The sequence below is a fragment of the Cygnus atratus genome, chromosome 12 (assembly GCF_013377495.2).
Source record: "Cygnus atratus isolate AKBS03 ecotype Queensland, Australia chromosome 12, CAtr_DNAZoo_HiC_assembly, whole genome shotgun sequence".
Taxonomy (NCBI): domain Eukaryota; kingdom Metazoa; phylum Chordata; class Aves; order Anseriformes; family Anatidae; genus Cygnus; species Cygnus atratus.
Window position 1 is genome coordinate 1,795,332 of NC_066373.1, and position 17,437 is coordinate 1,812,768.

Consider the following 17,437-nt stretch of genomic DNA (forward strand, 5'->3'; position numbering starts at 1 on the left):
CCATCCCTTTTTGAGAGCTCCTTCCACACAATTTTACTTCTTTTCACTAGGCAATCCTCCTGCTAGGCTGGGTCACATATGTAGGAGAAAAACAGGAAAATCAAAGGTGCAGCGATTCCAGTGAGAAAAGCTATCTGCTTCAGGAGGGCTTTGCTTTGTAAGATCCGTATCTTCAATTCGCCGTGTTCCTCATTCCTCTCTGATACGTTTTTTCCTCTTTGCAGGAGCTTCAAGCTCAAACATTTAAAGGAAATGGATCCAGCTTATCACGGAATCATAGAACGATTTGGGTTGGAAGTGACCTTAAAGATCCAACCCCCGTCAAGGACAGGGAAAACCTTCCACTAGACTAGGTTCCAACTCGATTCTCCTCCTTCTCCTATAAAGGTCAGTTCTCATCTAGATGAGCTACGTGGACCTACATCTGAGTCGAATTTCCCTTAAGAGCTATTTTTCTAAGGACCTCCCCCTCTTCTTAGTCTTCAGCAGATCACATCTCCTCACAGCACCCACGGTTCCGTGCCCCCTTTGGCTTCCACCTCGCCGCCTCCCGCGTGCCAGTGCCCATACAGTCACTGAGCAGCAAGTCTTCAATCGCTTCCCCAAACACGCTGACACCTCCTGCTAGCAAGAAAGAGGCACGCCACGTTCCCTGATGCACTACAAGGCCTGGATGTGACGTGCTCTTCGCCTTCACTTACCTTGAAGAGCCAGAAGCAGACGCCGACGAAGCGGAGGTTTTTCGGCGCCTGCGCGCGCGGCTGGGAGAGACGGAGAGACCGAGCTTCTTTTTGGGGGACTTGGATCGGCGCCACGGGTCCTTCCACTCATCTGCCCTCTTCGACTGAGCGGCGGTAATCGTGGTCGCCTCCTTCTCCTTCTTTGGTGGCTCAGGCTGGCGGCTGGAAAACAAAAGAGGAGTTGAGATCCTGGGGTCATTTTATACCGTAAGGCCAACAGGAACACAGGGCCAGGAAAAGATCTCAAAAATTTGTCCTGCATACTAGTACCAGCTCTTAAGCTCCACTGCAGGATATACAGCATCATTTTGTGGCAGGTAAGTATTAGAACAGCTATTGTTTTGTAAAACAGTGACCACAAGCCCTTCGAAAAGCAGCACCTGCAGTTTTGTGAACCACTTTGTCAGGCTGACCTGGGACCTGCCAGCTGATTTCAGCTTCGGCTCCGTGCCTCCAAGGAGCGAAGCACTGACAAGAGGGCAGGGAACCCAGAAGCTGCTCCTTCCTTCCTGCTATGCCAGGCGGTGAGAACTGGAGCAACCTAAACCTGCCCCCGGCGCACCGAAAATCCTGAACAGACCCAGGCCGAGGACAGCCTTGGGGTGTGCACCTGAAGCTCCATCTCAACAGAGCAAGGTGCCGGAAACAAGCAGCAGGCCCTAAGAGAAGGGCTGCAGCCTGAATCACTTTGAATCGCTTTCCTACAGCTCCCTTATCAGAGCACCACGTGGGGCTGTGTCACGAGCCTCACCGCGGCCAAGGCACGCTGATCCATTTTTACCCGTACGAAGGGGACGCCTACCTCACCGGCCGAGCTCACGGTGGCTGTTTTATCGCCGCATTATTCTCTAGGTGCTTACAAACACAGCTGAACACGCGCTCTCCTGCTCTTGATAACCATGCAGATTTGACGGGGCAGCCTAGACACCCAGACGTTTCTTCCCTCCCCTTCTTATGGCTCGGGCCGTGTTTAACCTGTTTCTTTAACCTGTTTCTTTAACCTGTTTCTTTCATTCCCAGGGCTTCCACTCTGCCCCACAACCCTCTGAAAAGAACCCAGCGCTAACTTTTCAGCATCCGCACAGGATAGTTCCTTAATGAGTTTCTTCAGGCCAGGCTTTATCGCATCTCTTATCTATGGATGATTTAACGTGGGTTTTTTCCTCACCCTTACTCTAACCTGCATATGACTGGTCAATTACCTGCTCATAACCTTCTTCGTCAGGTTTTAGGCAAAGTTTATGCTTGCTTAAAGGTTTATGAAGTCTATTGCGCTCATCAAATTACCCGTATAATTACGCCTTTATTCCTTTTCTCCAGCTAATGAACCCTCTCACTCTGAGGGTTTGGGGGAGGGACAGCACCTTCCAGCCCCAGGTTCAGCCAGTACCACCCTATTAGTCACAGCACCGTGAAGCAACCACTCCCCACACGACTTCCTCTACCTTTCGAGATAAAAAAGCAACCTCCAAAGTTTTCTAATAATTCCACGGATTACATTTCTTGCCACAATTCTTTCTCAGCAGACAATGGGGTAATTAAAGCCCTTCATCAGCAGCCTCTTCTTCCCTTTGAAGGCTTCACCAGTCCCTAGGGAGCCTCATCACCTCCTGGTTTGGCGCTACCAAAAACCGCCTTAACTCAGTTAAGCTCCTACCACCTCTCACCTCCTGCCAAACCTGCACACGCACAGCACGGCCTCCTACACTTTCCCTATCTTCCCTGATACAACTCCATCAATTTTACGATTTGTCCCACATCTATCCCTGCGCATAGAGAACGTTGGAGGGGGAGAAGCTCTTCTTTCATGCTCGCCGGTCCCACAAATCTCACTCCGGCCCCAGAAGATGCTTCTGAGGGTGACGTAGCAGCACACGAAATTGCTGACTGCCTACTAAGAGAGCCCCAAGCGGGCTTATGGCTCAGCATTATTCACCAGAATCTGCGTTTAGCATCATCACCCTTTCCAGAACTGCTCCAACACACGCTGTTTAACGCATCACTTGCAGTGGGCTGGTCTACTTTGCCGTATTACATCTGCAGCTACATCTGGGTATCTAATCACGGAGGAAGACCATGATTCCAAACACGGGGCTGAGATAGACCTGACCTACTAATTAGACTCTGATAAGGCTAAAGAGCCCTCGCCAGGACTGAGAAAAGAAGCTAAGGTACAGCCCAGTCAGCTGGCATCAAGCGGCAGGATAAACAGCAGCAGCGAGGAGGAGGAGAGCACGACGTGAGGATGCCAGCAAACATCATTAGACTGTGTCCCTCTCCGGTGTCCTCTCCTTGGGGACTCGAGTCCGCAGGTTTTGGGAGATGCAGGGGGAATATTCTGCTGGGACAGAGGCAGTTCCCACCTCGAGATGCAGATAAGAATCCCACAGCAGTTCTCAGAAGGAACAGTCTCCTACAGAATCTCTCTCTCTCTCAAAAAGAGCACAAACCTGCCCACGTTCACAGCCTGGGTGCTGAGCCTCTGCCCAGACCCCGCGTGGGAACAGCTCGCACTTAACTCTAAGGCTTGGAGCAAAGGCGACTACGAGAGCAAGTCTCATTACTCGCACCTATTAGCTGGTTTGATGCAATTCTCTCCCGGTGAAGTCACTTTCTGGAGGAGAGCTTTTTTTCCCCAGGAAAACCACAACAGAAAGCCTCGTTTCTGGATACGCTTTGCCTTTTGACTCAGCAGTAAACACGTCACCTTACTACAGCCGAGAAAGAAAGGCGATGCGCGTGTCAGGACATTTTCAAAGTCTTTCCCCAAGAGTTGCCTGCGTGCCCGGCATGCGGCATCACCCAATAAACTTGTTCAACTTAACACAAGGGACCTGTATCTGATGCCATTTGGCTCGCCTCCTCCGGTGGAATTCGGGAGGCAGAATTGAAAGCAAACCTGAGCAGCTGCCAAGCTCCTCGCCATCTGCCTCGGAGTAACGTCCCAGTGACAGCCTGCACGGGTGTCTCTGAAGAGGCTGTCGCAGGCTAGCAGCCCAAACAGTCAGCGTTTCGATCACGTTCACTGCTGCAGACCGACGGGGTGCAGTTGCTGGGATGAAAGCAGAGGCTGGGAACGGGGCTCCCCAAGGCGAGGAGAGGAGGCAGGCAGCTGGCCCGAGCCCGGGGGGCTGCCCGGCATCACAGCGAGCAGGATCGCTGCTCCCGGTGCTGTGCGGCTGGGTGCCTTTATCCATGGCTCGATCCTGGGGTAGGCTGTCCCACCTTTCACTCTTGCAACTGGGCCATTTCCGCTTCCCGTCCTGTGCTGGATGTGGCACTGGTCAGAGCTCTCCGTGAGCCAATTCACCTCCTTGGTTGAAGAGGGAGGAAAAAAATAAAAAATAAAGACCCAGCTTCTTGCTGGGTCAGCGAGTCCAGCTGGCCCATGGTGGGGACTGAACAGCAGCTGGAGCTGGCACAAGGCTAACGGGGGGGGGGAAGAAGAGAAGCCGTGCTGTTTTGGGGTGCTGAACCACGAGGCCAGGTCCTGTGCTTTACGATCTCAGCCTCGGATGAGCACGCTGCCGAGGTGCAGCAAAGCTGCCGGCAAAGGAGTCGCACGAGACCAAGGCGTGTGTGCGAACCCAGGTCTCCTTTTTCACCAAATTCCAACTTTCGGGACACGGAGGAAGGTCTTTGAGAACGAACGCCCTAATTAGTTGGATGACAACAGGTGAAAACATTACAGAAGGAGTTAAAGGGGCTGACAAAGGCCGAGCGAAAGCAGTGAAAGCAGCTCCGTTTCCTTCCAGCGCCCGGAGCAGCAGCACTGTGCGTCACCGGGGCACGAGCGCGGCTATTTCCGAAGCCCACTTTGACCTTAAAATGACTAAAAGCTTTATTTTCCAGAACGAACACGTTCACCCGGAGTTGGCTGGCGCTCAGTTACAGCAATCGAGCGGAGCGCTGGAGCCGAACGCCGCTTTGGCAGCGAGGAGGAGCAGCTCCCGACCGCCCCGTGCGCGGCACGGCACCGAGGAGCCCGCCAGGAATTCGGAGGGGGAAGTCGAGCCGCGTGGCCGAGCCTTCCTCCTCCTGCATTATGCAAATGACGCCGAAGCCCTTCTAATCTCAGCCGGAAAATAGGCTTCCCAGGGAAAAGTGCTTCCTTCCTTCCCCCGCCCGGGGTGACGCCGCCACCCCGGGTAACGCAAACCTTATCGCTGACGTCGGCCTGGCTCCGGGGCTGCTGTTTTGGCCGGCAGCTACGGCTCGATTTGCTCAGAGAGGAAAGTCCGGCCGTGCTCGCAAGCCCTTTCGTCTCCCGCGGGGAAGCGAGGGCTGTGTCACCGGCGCAAGCCTTCCTTCGGTGCCGGTGGAATTTTCCAGAGGAAGTGAACTCGAGGAACGTTTGGAGGCACGTGCCGAGGCAGCCGGTAAAGGCTCTGTGATTTCTGCAGAATAAACTCCAGCGGAGCACGTGCACGCGGGCAGATTTTCCATCTCAGCACAATAAAGTCACTCATCCCCAGCGCCCTGTGTCCGGAGAAATACAACAACCCCCAGAGCCACCTACAGCAGGAAATCCTGACCCCCGAATCCGGTGCTAATGCTTACAGCACGGCCACTCATCCTGGGGAGGTGTTAGCAAAGGTTTTGCTTCTCGAGATGTTTCCATCTCGAGCAGGGTTATCAGTTGCTTAAAAAAAAAATCAGAAAGAAAAAAAAAGATTTCTTCAAAGCCTGCTGGGGAGAGGCTTTGAAATTAAATAGTGGAGATACAATCTGGAGTATGAAATCATCACAGCGGGCAGATAAACCTATCCGGGATGCGATCTGCCCCGAGGGCTGAGCATTTGACGCCTCGAGAGCCTTCTCCCAGCGGAGGTGCCCGCATGCAGCGATTCTCCCGTCTGCTTTAATAAAATCCAGCGTGTGGGATCTCTCCGGCAGCTCCAACCCCAAAATGCCAACGAAAAACACATTCCTTGAGATCCACATCTGAGTCACTCGATGCCCTTCTTCATCTCGATCTAGGGTTACGAAACCCTTCTCCTTCTACTGTGGCACAACCTCAAGAACCGCGAAGACGAACGAAAACTCCAGGCGACAGCAACGCTCCACGGAGAACTTCGACGAGCTTTGCTGCTTTGGTTTGCAGGGCCATTTTTCTTATCGCCGGCTTCCCAAACGAGCCGGGAGAACAAATCAAAGCCGAGCTGTCTAACCAGGCTCCATCGCTCGGGCTGGAGGCTGCGCCGCAGAAAATGGGGATGTAAACAAGTTATTGCAATCCCTACCTCCGCAGCATTACCTCGCAGGGGCTGCAGATCCCAAGGAGCACACGCAGAAGCACGGACACGTCCTGTAAGCGAGGAGGAGGAGGAGGGAAAGCCTTCCGAGCATCGCAGCGCCGAGGAAGGCACCGCAGGGCTGCAGCGTGCAGAGCAGCAGGAGCCCAGGTCCCGCTGGAGAGGACAAACCTCCCTCCAGCCTGGGAAACCCAACGGCCTGGGGCCGCTCGCTTTGTTCTCTTACTTTGCTGCATCCCAAGAAGCCGCCCAGAGGCCTGGACAGCACATCTGTGCCTGCTGACAAACGCCACCTTTTCCCTTCGGTAACTTCTCGGGGATTTTAGGACTTATTCGGAGAGATCCAGGGATCCAGAGAGAGAGGATGCCTGACCTGAAACCGGGCAGAGCACACATCTGTGCAGTCTGCTCCTCCTCCTGTGGCAGGGCAACAACCACGAGCGAATGAAGGAGTTAACAAGCAACGAGCCAACATTTCTACCGGAAAAACTAAGGACCAAATCCACCAGCCGACCCCCACCATATACACTCAGAGAAGATACTGTGATTAAGCCCTCTAGAGACCTGCACCTACTTGAACAACAGCGGATTAGTCCAAAGTCTCTGCCAACAGAGCCCAAAGAGCAGATCCAGTGGCTCTGGTGCCATGGGGAGACCCCCAGAAGCTATCGGGATAGATGACGACGACCCCGGAACGCCCAGAACTACAAATTCGTCCCTAAAACGAGTTCAGTCGGTTCGCAATCTCTCTCCTCTCTCTCACACACGCTCATGAATCACTCCATTTGCATTCCCTTACTTTTGCCACTCCTTTATCTAATCAGCCTCATTCTAACACTTTCTAACTTGCAAGCCCTGGGTAACCTGCACTCATTGATTTTAGATTCCGGGTTATCCTGTTCATTAACGCGCTCACCCCGGGGACTAATAACGGCCTATTACAAAGGCAACGTGAACTAGCTTGAACAAGAAACCTAAGAGCTCTCTGAAAAGGGACCGCAGCCCTTTTGTGGCAGGGGCTGCAGCATTTTATGGCATCTCAGGGGCTACTTCCACCTCGGGAGAAGCTGGGCAGAAGCACAACGCTCCTTGCTGGAAGGGTTTTCTGAAGGACTCGTGATTTGCTCCCAAAGAGCTGCCCTTTCTGACATTGCTTTTAATTTGACAGCGTCCCTGCTCGCAAGTGTTATTTTTATTTTTTTAATAGCTGCCTAAGTGCACTCCATCGACAGCCTCTAACCCAGCTGAGGACGACTTCCTCCCGAAGGACTCCCGGTGAGTACAGGAGGGCTCAGCAGGACGTGCTCCCAGCGGGACGCTGCTCCCGCCCGGCAGCTTTGCAGCTCCCCTCACCTCCTGTCCGCCCCCCGGGATGTCTCTGAGCGCAACCGCCTCCCCCTCACCCTACCTGGCACTGGCACACGGCAGATTTTGGACCCCATATCACGCGCCCAGCCCGAGCTAGCCCACCTGGAGATGGCTTTCAGGCCAGGCTGTAGGACAAACCTCCTCAAGAGCTGGACATCGCCAAGTTCTCACCTTAACTCAAACGAGGGTGCACTTGGCCAGGCCGCTTTTAAGCCCAGCCCACAGCACCCCAAGCACAGAAAACCCAGTGCTTCTCAGAGGGGAGGAAGAAACCGAGACCTGCCTCACTGCCCCAGAGCACCGGCTGGTCTCCTCTCCCTTCGCTTGGTCGACAACGACCTCGTGCCACCCGCAGCAGGGCACGATCCTGCTGCCCCGGCCGGCGGGTCCGAATCCTCAGTGCCCCTCGGTGCTTTGGCAACAAACCCAAGTCAGACGACACCGAGCGCGTTGCTTCATGCCCTGCTGGAACGCTCAGATCCACTCGGATGATGACGGGATAAAGACCTGTGCGGCAACAGGAGGATTAAAGCAAGCTGCTATTTCTGCGTGCAGGGTCACAGCCCCAAGCCAGAAGCTCCCCGGCCGCATCCAGCGCTCAGGTCAGGACATCCCGTACCGCTCCGAGTCCCCTCCACCAACGCGCTCCGTGCCAGCTCTCTACCCCCCGCCCCGCCGAAACGCTTTGCACAACAGCGAACGACAGCGGCAAGATAAAGATGCAGAGCAGAAGTTTTGCACTCAGCAAAATCAGTCACAGCCCGGGGCATCAGAACTCGTTCTGGGGATGGGGAGCGCGGGGCCAGACAGCCGCCTTATCCCTCGCGCCGATCACAAGGTGTCCCGGCTTGTCTAAGTGTTCGATGCCTCGGGAGGGAGGAGGAGGAGGAGGAGGAGGAGGAGGGGGAGGAACGATTTTATTAGCGCTGCAATCTCAGGTTATAAACTTCATGGAGCGCTCGTCTTAAGCTTGGGAAAAAAACAAAACAACACACACAAACAACGAAGCGTAAAGCAGCGATTGCGTGCTCCTTGCGCCAAAGCCCGATCCTTGAGCGGCAATCCCACTCAAAGCCCCAGATCTGCAGCCTCTTCTCTTAAAGGACCGAATGAAAAACCATTTGCCATTTGTTGGGGTTTACAGTGGGTGTGTGCCGTTAAATTCTAATCCTCCCCACCTGAAGCAAACGGCCATGCAAGACGTCCTGTCCTCTCTGCTGTTCTTAGCCTCAACTCTGCTGCTGTTTAGAGACCAGAGGAAAGTTTCCGGCCTCCAATGCAGCTGAAAGGGAATTTGCTTTCACGTCCCCGGCTATTTGCTCTTCGAGTTTTCTTTCATCCCCTTCGACTCCACGCTGTGCATGTCGCTGTTTGCTCCTTCCTGCAGCCTCTACGAGGGCGAGCTCCTACGCGGACAGACCGGTGATTAGGGCCGTGATTAGGGCCACGCTCAGCCTGGCATCGCTCCGTGATGCCTCCCGGTTGCACAACCCCGTGGGGCAGTGCTCCAGGCTCCTCAGCAGGACACGAGCAGGACAGGAAGCAGTCGGAGGAACGCGAAGGGCGCTGGTGTGTGCCAGCCCCTGGCACCCTGACGGGGGCACCTCGGGGGCTGAACCTGCCAAAAATCGGGATGCGGCAACTGGGGAAAGCACGGAGGCTATGAATAGAGCTGCAGGTGAGCGTTGTGCCACCGCGGTGCATCCTGCTACCTGGGAAACGCGAAAACAATTGCAAACGTTTTACGCACTAAGCAAACTCGGGAGCTGCTGGGTGCCCAGGTGCCAAAAGCGAAGCTCTGCAGCCAGCCCGGCAGGAAGGCGGCTGGAGGAAAGGTGAGGGCGCTCCAGCACCCCGAGCACGGGGAGGTCTGCGGCCCGTCAGAAAGGTCGTGTGGGACAAAAGCACGCTGCCCAGGGAGCACTTACCCTGTAGCTGTGGTAAAAGGCTTTGGGGGAATAGGGAAACACGAAGTGCAGGATGAGGGGATGTCTTCGCCAAGGGAAAAAATCAGCTGAATTATCAGCTCCTTATTCAGCATCCAGAAACACCAGGGCTTCTCGCTGCCAGCTTCTTCAGTGGCACCAAGGAAGCCAAAAGAGAGTCCTGCGTGCTCTGCCTCCCTCCTGGCTCTCTGCCTGGCCCTACAGGCACCTGCTCCAGCCTTACAGCACAGGGCTGAGGACACTTCCAGCAGCAGGTTCTCGACGCTCCGCTTCTGGGAAGACCAGCAGAGTTAACGACTCAAAAAGCAAAGAGGCGTACCGAGGACTTGTTGATTTACCAAGACTTGTCTCGAGAAGGCTGTTCTGGAGACACAAGAGGCACGAGTTCTTCCCCGCAGCCCTCCCCGTGACCCAGGTGTCAGGGGAAGGAGCAGCCCCAGCCTCGCGTGCAGCGATCCCGGGCACGGTGACTGCTCGTGACTAACGCCCCGCGCTGCCAGCCAGCTGACGTCGCCTTCCCCATCATCACCATGTGGGCCTGGGCAGCGAAATCTCTTCCATCGCTGACCCGATGAGAGGATAAACCCACAGTAAATGTGTAATTAAAGCGCACAAATTATGGCTGTAAGTGAAGAGGGTAATTAAATGTAGTTCCCCGTATTACTGTAACCATTCTGCCACTGTTACTGCATCGAAGCGCTCACAAGACACAGTCAAAGCGTTCTGAAACCGCGACTTCCTCTTGGAAAAAAGGGTCACCATCAACCATCGCTTTTCCCATGTAGGGATGGGAACAAAAACCCTGTGTCAGATCCGAGACCAATCCCTTTTCCCACGCGAAACCACGCAGTGCCACGTGGCATCTCGTTCCAGGCCTTCCGAGCCCTGCTCTTCGTTAAAGCAGGCTCTTCGCCACGCTCCCATTTCCCACTCTCCTCCAAGTCCCAGGAAACAAACCACATCACCCAGAAGGAAAACAAAAAGGCATCATCCAGAAGGAAAAGCTCCAGAGTCCCGGGAAACACGCCTTCCCTACACCTCCTCACCCCAACACACACACTTGCGCACACCATCGGAAGGCTCTGTCTGCTTTTGATTTCCAAGGTACTGATGCTGCCGGTCAGCTTTCCCGAAGATGTGTTTTAGCAGGAAATGCGATACTTTTCCCTGATTCTGAATCAAAAGGTGCCCAACATCAGGGCTTCCCATAAGACAAGTTCCATATTCAGCTCTGGTATTTACACGATGCTTTACAAATACGCCTCACGCACAGTACATTAAGTCACTGTACTGAAAGAACCGACAAAGAAAGAAAACATGATTTGTTTTTGAAATTTCTAGGCTTTTAGTCCATCTGGTTCAATTTTCTCTTTCACACAGGCCAGAACAAGAATTTTCAGACAGACTGAACAAATTGAGGCAGTCAGAAGCAAGAAACCTAACTCCATACTCCAATTCCATCCTAACACCCAGCAGGAACTGGTTTCAAGACAAAATCCGTTTACCTCTTCTAGTCCCATTTAGGAGTTTTATTCAATGAACTCCAGATACTTTTGTTATCCACAAACTCCCAAACCAGCCCTGATTCTTGTCAAAGGGCATTTGTCAAGGCTGCAAAGAGTCACCACCATCGGCAGGACTCCCAGCCGGGGCCTCGGCCAGCCTTCCACGATGCCCTAGCCCCAGGGGACCAGGGTCACGCTGAACATCTCCGTACCTCGGGGCCACAGGACCAACACGGCCCTTTCAGCGCCAGGTTACGCTCCCTGCTTCTTATCTGAGGTTTTAGCTCCACTTAGTGGCCAGCAGGGCTCACGTAAAGCATCGCCTTGCTCTCGAAACTACAGCTTGACCGAAGAGCCGCAAATAACTGGGGACTTCCCCAGTGGCGTGCACGAACCTGGGTCACGATCCGCAGCTCGATCAACATCAACTAAAACCAAGTCTGAACTCAAGCCAGCACTTACCTCGGTAGCAGCGGAGACCGGGGCTTTGGTTTGTCTTTCTCCTTTTCACGCTCCCTGTCTCTGTCCCGGTCTCGGTCTCTGTCCCGGTCCCTGTGCTGCCTGTCTTTTTCATCTCTCTTCACTCGTTCCCTCTCGCGTTCCCACTCTTCTTTCCTCCGCTGGCGCTCCTTGTCGCGCTCCCGCTCCCGTTCCCGTTCTCTCTCCCTCTGGCGCCGCTCCCGCTCCCGTTCCCTCTCCCTTTCTCGTTCCCTCTCGCGTTGTCTGTTTTCTCTTTCCCTTTCCCGTTCTCGCTCTCGTTCCTTTAAAAAGAGAAAAGGAGAAATCGTTGCAACGTTGTGGTAACATCTAAAAGGGCAAGGTTTCAAAGTCTCAGACTAAAAGCAATCCCATATGCCCTCCTGCGTTAGGGCAAAGCATCGAGATAAACCTGGAGTCCGTTCCATCGCTGCTTCCTGAGCAGAGAGAAGCTGGGGAGGATCAAAGCACCACATCCCATTCACCATGGTTATAATTTTTGAAGGCAACAAGACTAGTTCTGCTTATTATGCCCATTAAAGGAACGTACTGATGTTGACAAGTATTTACTCGCAGTGTTCATCATGTTTATGACCAGCTAATTAACTTTACAAACACACACTGAAAATAATTGACAGTGCATCACATACAGCAACAGTCAGGACAGGCTTCGGATTCTGCACTGCTTCTGAAAACAGCGAAGCCTTACAGCACAAGGAAAGTCACCTTTTTAGGGACACGATGAGCGCTACCGAAGAGCTTGCCAACGGGCAGGATTTGTTCTTTCTGACACTGCTCTCAAGGCACAACAGTTTGCACGAGGATAAAAGGAAGCGGAGGGGAAGGGTTCCCAGCCCTGTTTCCACGGAGCCCCGCACCTTACAGCAGTGCCACACCAACAGGCTGCACCTGGGATTTCAGAAGGAGGCCGGGTGCTTTCCTCGTCTGACTCAGAGCAACTAACGAGCAACTCCACCGGCAGCGGGCAGATGCGCAGGAGCCTCCGCCTGTCCACGTCTAATCCTTTCCTAGGAACTAGCAAGCAACCCGTTCTCCGGTCCGATCATTTCCTGGAGGCTCCCGCCCTCCCCAAAATTTCCAAGGAAGGCTGCACAACCGCCTCGCGTTCAGAGCAGCAGCCGGGGCACGTGAAGAGGCACCTCCTCGGTGAGGAGAGCACGAAGAGCTACGGGCAGCAGTGCCAGCGACCTGCCAGCCCACGCACCCAGAGCGTGCTCTGCACAGTCATCCAGTAACTCGAGGTTTAGCTACCTGTAGGATTTAGGATCGTGAACGTACGAGAAAAATCCTAGTGAGCTGCACTGGAAACGGGACGAGCACCGTGAGTACCTGGAAGAAAGTTGAAAAGGAAAGCGCGGAAGGGGTGTTATTACCTTACTTACTCTGTAGTTACGGTACGGGTCTGGGTCTGTGTACTGAACCCTGAAATTCTCATACTGCCCACCACGCCAGAACCGTTCTATTTCATAGTCATAATAGGGATCTGCATAGGGGTCAAGCCTACAAGGAAAAAGAGGGAAGGTTAGAAAGGGAAATATCGCCTCGTCAGCACACAAATGCTACATGTTCTAGGTCACTGCACTGACAGGAAAGCCCATGTTCAGTGGAATAGGACCACGGAAAGCGGTGCGTTTCCTACACAGCCCAAACGGACAGAAATGGTCTTTTTTAAACGAAACTTATCAGAGAAAAATCACAAAGCTTTCTTGATAAACACAAAAAGGACACCGCTAGCCAAACCCAGCCTTCAAATCAATGTGGTAAAAACGCAGGAACATCGATTGCTTTTTTACAGCTGCTTCCAACGTAACGGAACACGTTTTGCCCCATTGATTTAGAGCTGCATTTTGTGTCCTCGCGCACAAAGCGACCTCAGGAACCCTCACACGGGAACACCAGGAGCAGAACACCGTCAGCTCCTGCTCCTCTGCCACCGGAGGTGAGGGGCACGTCCCAGCGCTGACCGGAAAGGAAACAAGGTGCTGCTGAGCCTTCTGGTGCAAGAAGCTGGGCTTTGGGGGCAGGCCAGCAATGCTCGGCCCCAAACCCGAGGTTGCTCCATGCACCGAAGGTACCTGCAGCCGATATTCTCCAGTGGAAAACAGGCTCCGGCCCCCAGCATGCACACGAACCGGCAAGCACGCGACACGCCCTAACTGCAAAAACCCTAATCCCTTTTGGGGAGGAACACGATCTAAGACCCACCCCCTAAATGTGCAACGTGTCCTCCATTTAACCATTTCTGTTAAGGTCATTTGAGGTTCTTAATTCACGTACCCGACAATACGCAATCCCTGCCAGCCACCTGGAGTGAAAATATCAGATCTGCTGTAAAGACGGGGAGGTGGGTACAGGGAACAAGAAACTTCCAGGGCCACAGAGGAGGCAGGGGCAGAGCTGAGATTATAAAGTGAGCGCTCCTAACTTGCAGATTATCTGTAATGAGACTCTGACTCGTGAGCATGGGAAATAAACGGCCCACTCTTGCATCCTAGGTGCCAAATAGTCCAAACGAGGCCGAGATGGGAGAGCTGCCCAGCAAGTCAAGCGGCTACCGATATTCCTTTCAACGCTTTTACATGGCTTAAGATTTCTACTTTTCTGTCTGAAATGATAAGCCAAGGGGAGGCACGTCAGGAACTGCGAATACAAACGCCTAATTCAGCAACAAACCCCTGATGCCACCCACGCAGCAATACAGATTCAGCGACATCAGGTGTCCGAAAAGAAAAGTCTCTAGCTACACCAAAAAGGAAGCTTTTCCTTTTCAACCCAGCTCAAATCCAAATCGCCCTATTATTCCCTTCCTCTGACATTTGGGGACTTTTTGTTCATTTAAACGAGCGCCCCTGCTGTGCTTTGCGACAGTTACTGAAAATTCAGTGCTTAAATCCTCAGCTGAATAATTGGTATCAGCCCCAAATCAAATACATCCGTCCGGGCAATACACTGCCAGCCACACCTGATGGGGCAGCTGTCTGTGGCCTAGGAAGTTTTAAGAGGTGCAATGGAGAAAGGAAAGGGAACGCTTTCTTACAGTTGCAGCAGTACCGGAATCAAAGACCTGCTTACCCATAGTTAATGTTTTCTTTGATGTCCACCTCCCTATAGTTTTTCAAAAAAGAAAAAGGGATTTATGAACTATTCAGACATCTGCACAGGTCACAAGACAGTCCTGAAAGCATTTAGTAACATTCCAGCTGAAGCGCCAGCGCTTAGTTTGCTGCAAGGTGTCAACCCACGCACAATGTGCGTGTGAGAAAAATCACTTTTTTTCTACAGTATGCAGCGGAAACAACTTAAAAACTTTTGCCTCTACACACAATTAATATATTTTAACGCCACAGCCTGCTTACGCATAAAGATTCCTTAATTTTCAGAAATTCCATTTGTTTGCTTACTTCTATTTAACGCTGGCTACATGCGGTATAACACTTTTTTCTCGACTGTACGAAAAAACAAAGCCCTGACCCAACACAGCAAATCGTTACATCAGTGAGGCAGTGGCATAAAACAACCAGAACACTGACTGAAGATGCTGGTTTCCACACACAGTTATAAAACAGATAAAACAGTTAATCCACAAGAGCACTGGTGATAATAAAGCCCCAGGTACAACTGAAAGCCTTCTCAGAGGAACAGAAGAACAAGGCAGAGTGATTTCCACGCAGGTAAAGAACATCAGTATGGGGCAACTGCTTTGTTACAGCCTGCAGAAGTGAGGAGGCTGCTTCTTTTTTAAAGCTGGGAGCGGAATTGCACTTGAGAGCAAATCAAAGCCCACTGAACAAAAGCTTAACCTGCTCTTTTGCAGATTTTCCCCCCCCCCCCCCTCAATTCTTTCACTCAAAAAGACGGAGCCAAGCCTTGCAGACACTTTGCTGTGAGTGGAAATATTGCCCAAATCTGTACGTGCAGGAAGAACGGAGGATGTGTGAGCAAGAGAGAAATGTGCATTCACCTAAATTCCTGCAGAACGCAAGCCTCTCTTTTCCATCCCACTTCTTGGCTTGAGAACTACCACGTCAATCTCCCAGAGCTGCCTGATGCCTCCTTGCTCCCGTTTCAGGCCACCTGCCCGCTCTCAATCATGACGGGAGGGTGGCTGAGGTCTCCACCATTTCATCTCCTTCCCCCTACAACTTAAGTTTAGGACGCTTGGTTTTGCCCAGGCGATGCGCTGGCAGCTAACAGCTTTGCTTTCTGACCGGTGTCTTACCGAACAGTTTATCTGGGCCTGGTCGGGGTGTTTGTTAAGACCACCTGCTGTGCCAACACCCTTGCAAATAAACACTCAGCTAGCTGCGACAGCGCCCCTACTGCCCTGAGGCTCTTGGGCACTGAGCAACTTTGCAACCCCAGCTTCAGCATTTAAAAATTCTCAGGGATTGGAATAAAAGCACGAAGAGGAAAAAAAAGCCGGGAGAAGGCGCTGGTGTGAGGTAGGCACTATACAAATAGCGTCCTCGAGCGACCACTATGCCAATGATATTAAAGGTAGAAAGGTGTAAAGAAGACTGCAAAGGGAAGAGAGTGTTTAACTGGTGTGAGTGGAGGCAGCCCCAGTTTGTCACCGTGTGCAGACTGCTTAACAGGTGTTGTTTCCACTTTCTGAGATGGGTGTTCCTCTGATTTAAAGGATCAAGTAACCTGAGGACTGCCACACTGCACTGCACATCCCACCCGTTATCCCATGTAGCAAGAACAAAACTGCCTCTTACGCTGGATCTCTGACATCCCTGGTGATGCGGTAATTCCAGTCACGGAAAAACTCGTTTTCTTTGTCAAATTCACGCTCATCCTCTCCAATAGTCACAGTGAATCTCTTCTCCTCAAAGTCAGGCTCCTGTTCTTTTCTCATGGTTGCCTTTTTTAGTACCTGCCATAACATAAAAATGAAAGAATTAGTAAGAGAGGAGTTTTCTGAGGCACAGAAATGGACGCATTAAAAACCCTTCACTTGGGAGAAGCCTGCTCCAAATTCTTCTGCCCAAGTCCTAGGAACGCGCACGATATTGGAACGTTCTTGATGCAGAAAGCGTAATTCGCTATTCCATCAGCTCAGAGCAGCAGCAGACAGGCACTGAGCTTCAAACATGCAAACCCCACCTTCTGTAACGATCAGACACACGGATCCTATAGGTGCTAGAAAAAAAGGCACTGAGGAAAGGGAAACTGGACCAGCCTAAGCGTTTCGCTTTGCGGAGGGCTCGACTTCAACAACCCTGAACCACCCCGGGCCACGAGCTCTCCCTAGCTCATGCTAACAAAAAAACCAAACCTGGCTGCCAGCTCTGTACAATAACTGCTCCTTGCTGTTTATCACAGTTAATAAGTTAAAAGGCAAAAGGAAGGCTCCTTAAGAAGAGGAAGACACCACGTGCTCCGAAAGAGAGCTCTACTAGCAGTCCGCTCCCAGCGCAACAGGTCAGTGGATTTTGGAGCAAGTCAGCGCACCCGAGGCTGCCGTTTACCTCTTTCGCATGCCGGAGTCCTCTCTCCCAGGCACTTTCTGTTGGAGGATCCGGAGGGGGTGGAGGTAAGATTTCATCAACGACTGGCCCTCCCTGTTAGAAGAGGAAGACGACAGACATTCAACAGTAGCCCTAAGCAAACACACATTTTTCTAAACACTTACCCCCGAGTACCTCTAGATACTTTGGAGATGCATCAGTAGGACAACAGCTAGGAGCTTCTTGGAAAATTATTCCCCTCTACTAGGGACTTCAGGATTACCTTTTAAAAATCACACACCCAACAGATGTATTGAACTTAGCTCAAGTACTAGCTCTAATAAAGCCTTCACCTCCTCCTCAGGAGCCAAAAGCTACGTGCAGAAGCCCGGAATTCACACAAGAGGGGTCCATACCCAAGGGTTGGCCGGCATCAGCGGGTGAGGGCCGATAGGTGGTGCGCCGTTTGGGGAGAAGGGCTCGGGCTTGGAGATCAGGGAGTAGTTTCCTTTGTCATTCACCCCAGGGTGTATAAATCGACAGTTCATGCCCCACGTGCAATGACCTGTGGAAATACACAGTTCTGTTAGACCCCCGTATGCCTGACCACTACAGCAAGCGTTTCTGCAGCCCCACAACCACTTAGAACCCAAGGCATAATGCCGCTTCAGA

At 52.4% G+C, this 17,437-nt stretch overlaps 1 protein-coding gene across 11 annotated transcripts in view; it reads right to left on the minus strand.

Annotated features, from left to right (window-relative positions):
• ZC3H18 (zinc finger CCCH-type containing 18) overlaps positions 1 to 17,437 on the minus strand; it is a 44,011-nt gene that overhangs the window by 13,930 nt on the left and 12,644 nt on the right. For 4 of the 11 annotated variants that reach the window (XM_035566319.2, XM_035566321.2, XM_035566316.2 and 1 more), the window contains exons 4-10: positions 17,182 to 17,330; positions 16,787 to 16,879; positions 16,034 to 16,191; positions 14,385 to 14,417; positions 12,686 to 12,812; positions 11,277 to 11,575; positions 702 to 902 (exon numbers count right to left, since the gene is read on the minus strand). In XM_035566319.2, coding sequence (XP_035422212.1) covers positions 702 to 902; positions 11,277 to 11,575; positions 12,686 to 12,812; positions 14,385 to 14,417; positions 16,034 to 16,191; positions 16,787 to 16,879; positions 17,182 to 17,330 — 1,060 coding nt within the window. The remainder of the gene's footprint in view (positions 1 to 701; positions 903 to 11,276; positions 11,576 to 12,685; positions 12,813 to 14,384; positions 14,418 to 16,033; positions 16,192 to 16,786; positions 16,880 to 17,181; positions 17,331 to 17,437) is intronic. The other 7 variants (XM_035566324.2, XM_035566320.2, XM_035566322.2 and 4 more) reach the window with 4 other exon arrangements.